General features: G+C 39.2%; 1 protein-coding gene across 2 annotated transcripts; it reads left to right on the forward strand.

The window, feature by feature from the left end:
- The first annotated feature begins 365 nt into the window (after nucleotides 1–365).
- Nucleotides 366–10,731, forward strand: ywhae1 (tyrosine 3-monooxygenase/tryptophan 5-monooxygenase activation protein, epsilon polypeptide 1). Of its 2 annotated transcripts, XM_046388421.1 has the most exons (7): nucleotides 367–636; nucleotides 2,819–3,018; nucleotides 4,026–4,132; nucleotides 4,521–4,727; nucleotides 5,435–5,571; nucleotides 7,289–7,340; nucleotides 9,529–9,663. In XM_046388421.1, the coding sequence occupies exons 1-6, from the start codon at nucleotides 573–575 to the stop codon at nucleotides 7,294–7,296; spliced, it is 723 nt and encodes a 240-aa protein (XP_046244377.1). In that variant the 5' UTR covers nucleotides 367–572; the 3' UTR covers nucleotides 7,297–7,340; nucleotides 9,529–9,663. The 2 variants fall into 2 exon arrangements, with proteins under 2 accessions (XP_046244376.1, XP_046244377.1); XM_046388420.1 differs by lacking the exon at nucleotides 7,289–7,340 and having other exon boundaries at nucleotides 366–636; nucleotides 9,529–10,731.

Consider the following 10,731-nt stretch of genomic DNA (forward strand, 5'->3'; position numbering starts at 1 on the left):
TTAATCTATCATTTTTCTTTTTCCTCACTCAACTGACTCGACTTTTTGGTGGTAAGTTTTTCAATACTTGTTCACTGTTCCTTTCAATATGTTGAACAAGCACTCGCATCACACTACTGTGTGCTCTTGCGGCATGGAGTCTGGGCAACGTGACGGATGTTCTTGCTGTTTTTTACAGGTAGCTTTTAAATTATTCCTGATAATGACTACCATTAGAGTAATATGTAACATAATGACTGTACACTTTTCAAACTCAAAAGTGCATTTGTGGTATTTTACCCAAAGGGGGCTTATGGAGATCTTCCTTGTTGTTTTTTTCTTTACAGAAATTACAATTACTGGGGGACGTATCAGAGCTGATGATTCATGTGCGTATGTGCTGTACGATGATGAGACTGGTCGCCATCTTTACTCCATCCCAGCACAGCGCTACCGGTGGGGCGGAACGCCACTCATCGGCTCAGTTGATTTCTAGGAACCACCGATAGACCTGACACACCACCGTGTCTTTAACTTAGGAATTGCCACTTTGACTAGTTCACTCACGTTAATTTACTTTAATCCAATATACAATGGGAGAGCGAGATGACCTAGTGTATCAGGCAAAACTTGCCGAGCAGGCAGAGCGATATGACGGTAAGACACACTTTGAGGACTCGTTCGGAGTGGGACATGTTAGCCGCAGGGATTTTTTTCTGTGAGCTAGCTAGCTAACCTTAACAGGGCAGTGCTGAACTAACATAGGTAGCTCAGTGTTAGCCATGGCTAACAAGAGAGCTAACTTGGCTACCACCGCTTTCTTTCAGCTAACTGTTCATTGACATGGGGGGTAAGTCCTTGTTGGAAGAAGCTAACCCAACTTTAAATCGAGAGCCAATGCCAGGAAGTATCTCTTCTTATGAAAACTGTGCTGATGTGACTGACAGTGGCTAATGTTAGCGAAGGGGCTACAACAAAATGGCGGATTACTGGAGCGTGAGCTGTCAGGAGTTGCCTCCCCTGCACCATGCTAGTTCTGTAGCTTAATACTTGAGCTAGTGGTTCGTCTATAGCTACTACAAGCAATACCCTGTGTCATGCTACTTTCGTTGTATCCATAGAACGTGCCAAGTTCTTTCCGTGAATCTGTTACAGATGGTACCCAACTTTTCACATTGGCGAGACGTTAGCTACTTTAAAGCTTGCTGTGTCTTAGCTGGGAGTGGGAGGGCAGCTGTTCACTTGGTGGGGTGGTCCCTTAAAAGCAGGCTGTACGGATCGATTGGCGAAAATGACTCCCTCTTCCTCTCTCTTTTACGCTCCTATCAGACTGTCATACCATTACAGGCCCTGTGGAGGCTGTTTTTAGATCACACGTTGCATACTAACGTTAGGTGAATGTGCCATGACTCATTCATGGGATTTGGACCTAGTTTATTTACGGAATGACTTATACTTTACTGGCTAAGTAGTTATGTTGTTGAAATTTGGTCGAATTCACACAGTTTTTCTGCAGCGCGTCATCAAATGTTACAATTTTTAAAAGGCTTCACAGGTTAGCGTGGGAAAAGTTCCATCACATTTAAACCTGAGAACGCGATAGGCGCATTACATATGAATGAAGTGAGCAATTGCTTTATGTGCTTGCAGTACGTAACCGGAGGAAACTTTTGAAGGATTATTTCAGCACAGGGTCATCATTCATGACAAAACGACATTTTCAAGTACTACTGATGGCTGAAAGTTGCATTTTAATTATATTTTGCTCAAGCTAAAGAGTTGGTTAGATCCATCTGATCCAGACAGACAGTATACAGAATATTACAGGAAACTGAAAAACTTGCACTGTTTGCACTTTGCACTTAATTCAAACAAAAAATATTACAGGTGACAGGGACCGGAAGATCCCCCCCACCACACACACACACACACACACACACACTAGCTGCACCATATGTGCATTAAGCAAAAGTGGTCAATGAAACTTTCCCCACAATAAATGTGTACAGGTTGCAGTGGATGCAGCATTTATGAAAACACTCTCATTTTTGATGGTGTGGGTTACGTGATGTGCCACAGGCAGACCTTGCATCTCAATGCCCACACTTGACAATGGCCCTGTGTCTGTTGGATTGGTGCCAGTGGATAGGTTGAACATGATGCTGCTTAGGAAGCTGCCTTAACTTGTACTCTCTTAACATTCTGTGTAATCACAAAGTCAAACCTGTCTTGCAAGATTTTGCCCTAAATGAAAACGAATAGATTCATTTGCTGTAATTTGCTGTCGTATAATCCAAATGGTCCAATTTCAATTATTAAAGCAAAGTTGTTGTTTTATTGTTTTATTTCTTTGTTTGTCTATTTTTTAAAATAATTTCTCTCTTGGTATGTACAAATAGCACACTATTGTTGCTTCCCTGAATACACCTAAATCTTTGTTTGCCACCTTTAGACTTCAGGGCATGTCTGTTAGGTAAATTTACAGACACTAGCAACACACACACACACACTTGCAAAGAGCAGAATAGGCTTTTGTACAACGATAAAGCTAACACTAGCTCAACCAGTGCTGAAGTATTAAGTACAAAAAACAACATGAAAAAACAGTGACTGGCATCCAGCCTACTGCTCTCATTGTTTATTTGGCTTCAGAAGAGGCTTAACATTTGACTCTTTCTCTTGACTGTTGTTCACTAAAAATCAGAAAAACATGGCAAAACCTAAAGCCTCCATTACTGAGAAAGCAGTGTGTATTAAACTGCACACACAGTTGAATAGTCTTTTTTTCCCTTTAAATAAAAGAGTTCTTAAAATAGTGTTACATGTGTTTCCCCAACAGAGATGGTGATTTCTATGAAGAATGTGGCAAGCATGAACGTGGAGCTCTCAGTGGAAGAGAGGAACCTACTATCAGTTGCCTACAAGAATGTGATTGGAGCTCGGAGAGCCTCCTGGAGGATAATCAGCAGTATTGAACAGAGGGAAGAGGGCAAGGCTGGAGAGGAGAAATTGAAGATGATCCGAGAATACAGGCAAACGGTAAAGCTTAGTATGTCCGTTACCATAGACAGGCTCACCTTTTGTATTATTTGTGTTGTGTCTGTTAGAAACCTTTACATGAGTTCAGCCTGTCTCATTGTTCCAAATTCGTTAGTCATTTTCAAAGCAACTCACATTTGCTGTCTTAATGTTTGTGCTCATATTAATAATAGACACTATGAGCAGCTACTGGACAGACTGCATCTGAGTCATACTTGGCAAATCCTCCACACTCTTGCTTTTATGAAGGAAAGTAAGAGCTGGTTATTAATCAGGGTTTTTCTGAGTTTGTCAGAGAGATGGGAGAAGCAGTTGGACTGCAGTCAATGACATAATGTGGTTCAGAGATGGGTAATCCTGCTGTTGAACCTTTACTGCATTAGCCATTTGCCAAGTTCCTTGAGGAATGCATTTCTTCTATTACAGCACCTGGTGAACAGTTACTGCAGAATATTGCTGCTAGGCCAAAAAAAATGGATCAGTATCATGTTAAAACATAAGAGGTTATAGCAAGATATTACTACACAGAAAAGTATCACACTGTAACAAGTAACTTTCATTTTTTAAAACAGTATTCTGTATTGTTTTGATAACTTATTGTTATAAAACAATTCATGTTATAACAAGATCAGTTGGTCTTGGGCAGAGGTGTACTAGTTAAGTTAAATATTGAATCTACTAGCAAACCATAAGAAGGTTGTCAGCTTGGTGTTTAAAGGGGGAAATACTGTATAGTGCAAAAGAACATGCAGACAGCTGAACTGGGTGTACTGTGGACTCTAATGTATTCATGTTTGTCAGTGCATGAAGTCCTAGAGGTCATACAGTTTTGGCTGCACATGGACAGTCTGCTTACCCTCTAGGAATTGTACAGATGACAGAATTTACTTTACGTAGACCCTTGTGACTATGCAGAAGCAGAAAGAGTATTCTGGACTAACTTCAGTGGAAAATTAGCAAAATGTTTTTGCTGACTGCATAATCATATTTGATTTGTTTGTTCTTAGGTTGAGAATGAGTTGAAAGCAATCTGTGGTGACATTCTGGATGCATTGGAAAGTCACCTACTCCCCTCTGCTGCCTTGGGAGAGTCTAAGGTCTTCTACAACAAAATGTAAGAGCTTTGTGGTTTGAATGTAAATAAATAGATAATAAAAAAAAAGAAAAACCCTCTCAAGGACCATCAGACCTTGTGCAAAATGATGACTACGTTGTTGTGCTTGTGTGTTATTTGACATAATCATATGGTTGCATATGGAATGTTTAGAGGTAAATTACCAATAGCGAAATCGGGTAATTTGACCAAATATCTGAGGAAATATCAAGGGAGATCACAGATGTGATATTTTTAATGAATAAAGTGAACAGTTAAATAATAAGTCTCACAGCTAACTCCATCAGGATCATGACAGCAGAACAGTCAGCTTATGACCTTTGTCCAAAGTTAACACTGTAGTTGTTAAAACTAACATTTTGACCACTTTTGTTTTCTCCAATTCCAGGAAGGGTGACTACCACAGGTATCTGGCAGAGTTTGCCACTGGCAACAACAGAAAGGAGGCAGCAGAGAACAGCCTGGTGGCTTACAAAACTGCTACCGATCTAGCCACATTGGAGCTGCCTCCCACACACCCCATCCGCCTTGGCCTAGCCCTCAACTTTTCCGTTTTCTACTATGAGATCCTCAACTCCCCTGACCGCGCTTGCAGGTTAATGTTTCATCACTATAATTTCTCTCGTGTCTTTCATTCATTTAATCAACAATGGTAAAGCACAGGGCAATCTTTTAGTCCCATAGCACCTTCCAAAATTTGATCACAGGAGCTTTTTGTATGGAATCAAAGTGTAAGAGCCCTGACAATAAAGTCCCTGTATACCATCACTTGTTTTTAATCTGCCTTCACTAATCTCCAGTTGCCATGCACACTGTGACTAAACTGTTGCCCCACCTTGACCATTGTTCAGAGGCTGAAACTTGAACCCTTTGTTCATATTAAAATGCTCTTCATGTTTTATTGTATATCACAGAATCTCTGTAGAGGTTTGTTTAGATCTGTCTAAATTAAGTGTAAATATGTAGCAGAGATTGTTGTGCACTGCCTTTTTCTCACATACATCTTTAAAACATGATTGTACAATAGTTTTCTTGTCCTGCCACCCATTCTGGATTGGACTGAAGGTTGGACTTGACATTGTTGTGGTGAAGATATTTCTGTGTAGCCTTGACTTTATGTTCACATGCACATTAAGGAATATGTAATAGAGCCCCCTTGCAAGTAAACAAGAAATGAGTTGAGAATCACTGACAGGGATGTATACTGTAGAATATATCTCTATACCTTATTTACCATGTTTGTTGCAGTCAATCATAAATCTCTAAGTATGAAGTGATTTCAATAGAAGTGTGTTTGCTCAGGTTGGCGAAGGCTGCATTTGATGACGCCATCACAGAACTGGACACACTGAGTGAAGAAAGCTACAAGGACTCTACACTTATCATGCAGTTGTTACGTGACAACCTGACACTATGGACTTCAGATATGCAGGCAGAGGGTAAGTAATTATGGCGCCTCCATTCATAATACTAATTTAAGAAGGTGTATTCAGATTGTGCTGTATCTGCAGTTTACCTGTTTCTCTGCAGAACCTCCCTCTTTTTCCAGGACTAGATGTTGATACACTGATGAACTAACTCACTCATTTCCTGTTACTTGCCTGAAACCTTTTTACACTGCATTTAAAATGTGTCCTGATAAAGTGAGCAGCTTGATTGATGTGCTGTTGTTCGAGTCATTGGTAGTGCAAGACTTGCTGAATGCTAACATATATAATATTTAACTTTCTTAAGTAAGCCATACGTCTGATGTTTATCACTTTGCCATCACATTTTATTACATGACAGGTACTCAAGTAATAACAGTAACAATCTCTTAAAATACAAAATGAACATTGTCATGTTTATCAAACACATGTCCCTTTGACTTACTGCTGTGCTCACAGGCTTTGTTTCAAACTTGGCTTTTTTTTAAAGACTATATAGTTCCAGTATCCTTTGTTGACATCATGCTTACTTTCTTTCTTCTTACATGCCAAAGATGAATTTGTTTTAGGCTCATAATGATCCAAGTGAAGGCATATGTGACTTGAGATTTTAGATGATAGTTTGGCAGAACTGGAAGAAAAACCAAGTTGCAAGGAAGTCTGGTTGTTGAAGGTTGAAGGCAGTGAAAGTTAAGCCATGACTGTAAAAACCACACTGACAACATAGGTTTCAGAACTGTTGATCATGCTGCTCAAAGTGTATATGCTCAGGCACGGAGTTAGTCCGTTCTGTCTTACTGGTGCACATGTGTTTGGCTCTCTAGAGGTAAAATTCACAGCCATCCTACCTAACAAATGTTACCTGCTTTCCTGTCCTGCAGTGTTCAGTCCTAAGCTGAATGATTTGATGAAAACATCCGAATACGATTTTTATTTGACCAATATTGAGATTTTAATTGCCATTAATTTCTCTAATGTCTCTAGCTGTCTGTCTCATTCTCATAAAAGTGATATTTCAAGAACACCTCTATGGGATTCCCTCAGATTTGGCTCAAACATTTCAAATAGACTCAGACATAAGATTTTGGTGATCAAAGGTCACTGTGATCTTAAAAAGGGTTCTTGGCCAAAACACTGAATTGGTGATACAAATCTTGAGTTTCCAACTTGAGCCTGTGTTGATTGTATAAATCTTCTGCGCTGCTTGGTTGAAGTTGTATGTGGAGCATCTGTGTTTTAGAATCTGTAGTTTTGTGCTCTATCCAAATCAGCTTTATTGGACAAGCATGTGAACACATGCAATGAATCTGCCGCTGTTTGTTGGTTCTCTCAATGAAATTACACATACAGCAGAAGTCCAGCACCAGTTTATCAGGCAATTGTCGTTGCACCATGTGATTAAGCTCTCCATTGGTCCTCTAGTGAAGACGGCATGTTTCTCACTGGAAATTTACTCACTACAATCGTACAAGTCAATATAGTGATATCTTCATTTCACATTATACTGAGATGATATTAACCAGACAACAACCAATATTTCTCTTTATGATTTTGATGTGGAGATTCAGCATGTGAAAATGACAAATCATTCAGCCATATTTGATCCATTTTTTTCTCTTCGTTCATTTCAGCAGTTTGAGTCGCTGTGTTTCAGAGCATCCATCTGCACCTTTCTATTTCTCAATGACTCGTCATCTCTCTTGTCTTTTTCTCATTCCCTCTGCTGTAGATTCCTAAAGGAAACAAACCTGACTGTTCATTTCCCATGTTAACTGTACTTTGTAAGTGTTACTCACCCAAGCCTTGCAGTGTGTGTAGCTTCCTTCTTTTTCCCCTCCACACTAACTCACTCATGGTTTAATGATTCAGTCCTCTCACCTGTTGCTTAGCCACTCACCCATAGACTCGGACCTTTCCTAACTAATAATAACAGGCTGTAATGTCAGGTCTTGCCACCACAGTGAAATTCAAGCAGTTTCTGGAGTTTGGATATTTTAGCTGAGCTTGACCTGTGTTTGTGTAGAGTGTGGGTGCTCACTGAGGTATTTGTATGTAAGGAGCAAAGGTTTAGATCATGTTATTGGCATGCTCGACTGCTTGCACACTCTGTGCTGCTGTGCTGTCAGTCAGCCATTTTGACACATGCAGCCCCCAGATAGGACTGCAGAAAAAAAATCTCCCCTTCTCCTTCAGGTTTAAGTTATCAGATGTACTGGATCTGCATGTCTGATTTTTTTTTTTTTTTTTTTTTTTTTGTGCAAAAACTCAGCTGACTTGGATCAGTTTTAAACACTGTTCAGTCTGTGGTTTTTTTCTCCACTTTGTGGTCAGTTTTCTAATCACGACACTTGGAAGACTGACTGAACACAGAAGTTTGTACCACATTTCACTCAGCCTTGAGTTCTGCAAGCATTTCCAGGTTATAATTGAGGAGTTTTGCAGATTTCCACCTGAAAAGGTCCACTTTCTTAAAGTTTTTTTTACCTTAATTCCAGCATTTTTTCCCCATGTATATAAAATGTTTTTTACTCCTGTAAGAAGACACTGTTCACCAACAGTGGTCGGAAGAAGATAAACACTGACGTCACTGCTTTACTGAAGTTCAGCTTTGACGTACTAGTTTACATACTGTTTTGTCACACTTATACTTTTCACTACATTTCAAAAACAAATATTCTGCTCATTATTCCACTATACTTGTTTCACAGTTAATTACTAGTTACTTAGATGAATATGTCATTTAATGAATAAAATTGGCATTATTCAGTACACAAAATCTTTTTATTCAGTCATTTTAGTCATTGAGCACTTAATATTTTATTATATTGCAAAAGAAGTGTAATATTTCTAAGACTGACTTTGTAACAATGGGGATATTGAGCCTAAGCCCTCATCCTTATGCTGTTGTGCTGGAAAGGTGCTTAGTTGAAAGAAAGAAAAAATGCTCCATGTTTGTTTTGATTGACATTAGCTAGGTAGTTTACTTAACGCTGTGTTGACAGAGGGTTGACTGCACGGAACAACAAGTGTGCAAGTACAGCACAGGGTGATTAAAAGCACAACACACCCACCTGCTTCCACAAACAGGCATCGGATAGAACTTAAGACACAGCCAGCGCAAGCTTTTCCTCTGTTTTCTTGGTTACTATGGTGATGGGTGACAAATCCCACCACGCCTCATCCAATATGTGATTTTAAACTCAAAGTGCTCTGGGTGGCTGCACAAAAAAGGCGTAGTGCTCTGATAAAAGACACTGTGTGCAGTGCCTTTTCTCTAGGCGACTGCATGCTGCCATATATGCTCTCACCTTATTGGGAACAAATGGGAAAAGATGCAAGTGCTCAGAAAAAAAAACATCTGAACACAGCCTAAAATTATACCAAGTCATTAAAATTAACTCCATCTTAAACAGCTACTGCAGTACAAGGTTGTTAACAATGCACCACCATCAAACAAGCTATCTTTCGGCATAATGAGTGCTTTCACTTCTGATGCATCAACAATCAAAATACATTTAGTGCTGCTTTTAAACTTTAACATGAGTATAATTTCAATCTAATGTAAGAAATTGGAGTATTTTTTCATTAGTATTACTATACAGAGCCTTCCAAAATGGGCCTGAATACTTCTTCCACCACTGTTCAACAGTCACAGTGAACAAGATCCTCTTAAGACAGGGACAGTTGAGTGAATGTCTCTATGAATAGAAGTTGAAGACAAAATGGGGAAAAAAAAAACTCAAATGGAAATTAATGGCCCTGGTGTTGCTCTTAGCCAGTTTCTGAAGTGGAATCCCTACGTTTTTTTTACTTGAACTGTGTTTGAGTTCACTGGCTTTCCTATGAAATGTTAAGCCTGACTGCCTCTCACTCACCATTAAGGATGGAAACCTTGTTTGCGAGAAAGCAGGGAGATCCTGACGAGAGTTTCAGAAACCAAACACTGATGGGATGTTTTCTCTTGACCAGGTGAAGAACAGAACAAAGAGGCACTGCAAGACGTTGAGGATGAGGCCCAGTGAGACTATGCCACCAACAACTTGAGACTTTCCCCTCACCTCTTCACACTCCTCCATCCTGATCCTTCCCTCCCTCCAACTCCTCTTCCCTTCCTCCTTCTCCCCTTCTCTCCCACTTTTCCTTTCTACCACTTCTGCAGCTCCATGCCCAAGCAGGGCCATGGAGTTAACAAGTTTATTTTTTTCTTCTTTTTTATTTTTATATTAGCCCTTACATCATTCAAATAAATACCACTTAATTGAGACAGGAAATACAATGTTAGAAAGACAAAGATAAAGAAAGTCCCTCGATTGTCTTTTTTTGTTTTTTGGGGGGGGGGTTTTTGTTTTTTTTTTTGTCCTGGTACAAGCAGTTCTGTTTTCTTTGTTTTCATTATTGTATTTTTGTTTGTTTTTGCTTTTTCTTCAATATTTTTATCAGTTGCTGGATGTATTGAGAATTTTTTTTCTTAATGTAATTACAGAAATTAACTTTTATTACTGATAATGTCGACTAGTTACGGGAGCTATTTTATCTCTGTTTTTAGTGAAATGTCATGCGAATCATTTTACCTTTTTGTGGGCAGTTTGGAAAACTACAAGTGCCCTTTTTGTTAACTTAGGTTTTCAGAGGAAGTTGGCAAAATTCGTGATATCCATGTGGGGCAAAGAATTGCTTAACTTTTACACCATAGTGATTCTGATGTCATGTATTTGTAGTTGTCCTTGGACTGTACTTTGTGCTGAAATACTGTAACTGTGCACACATGCTGATCTCTGAAGGTTGACTTATCACCAGCTGGTGGCTATAATTTAAAAAAAAAAAAAAAATTTGGGAGATTTCTCACTTGTGTGAAAGTCAAGTCTTGATTTGGTCCCGCTCTTTAACAGAGAGCCCTAAAATGAAGATTGTCATTGCTTGCATTAGTTAGCACATGTTCTTTTCTGCTGCTTCTCCCCCACTTTTTACTAAAGCTCCTCTAGGTTCAGAGGTTTTCTTTCTTTCCTGTTTTATTTGTTTCTTTTTCCTGTTTTGCTTCATTATGTGTAACTTGGAGCTGATTTGTACTACTGGATATCTGACTGGAGCCACAGACAGGGAATCTGTATTGTTCTTACTGAAACACAGCATGGAATTAACATTAAACAACCTAAATTAAACATTGCAAACTGA

The sequence above is a fragment of the Scatophagus argus genome, chromosome 5, assembly GCF_020382885.2.
Source record: "Scatophagus argus isolate fScaArg1 chromosome 5, fScaArg1.pri, whole genome shotgun sequence".
NCBI classification, from domain to species: Eukaryota; Metazoa; Chordata; class Actinopteri; family Scatophagidae; genus Scatophagus; species Scatophagus argus.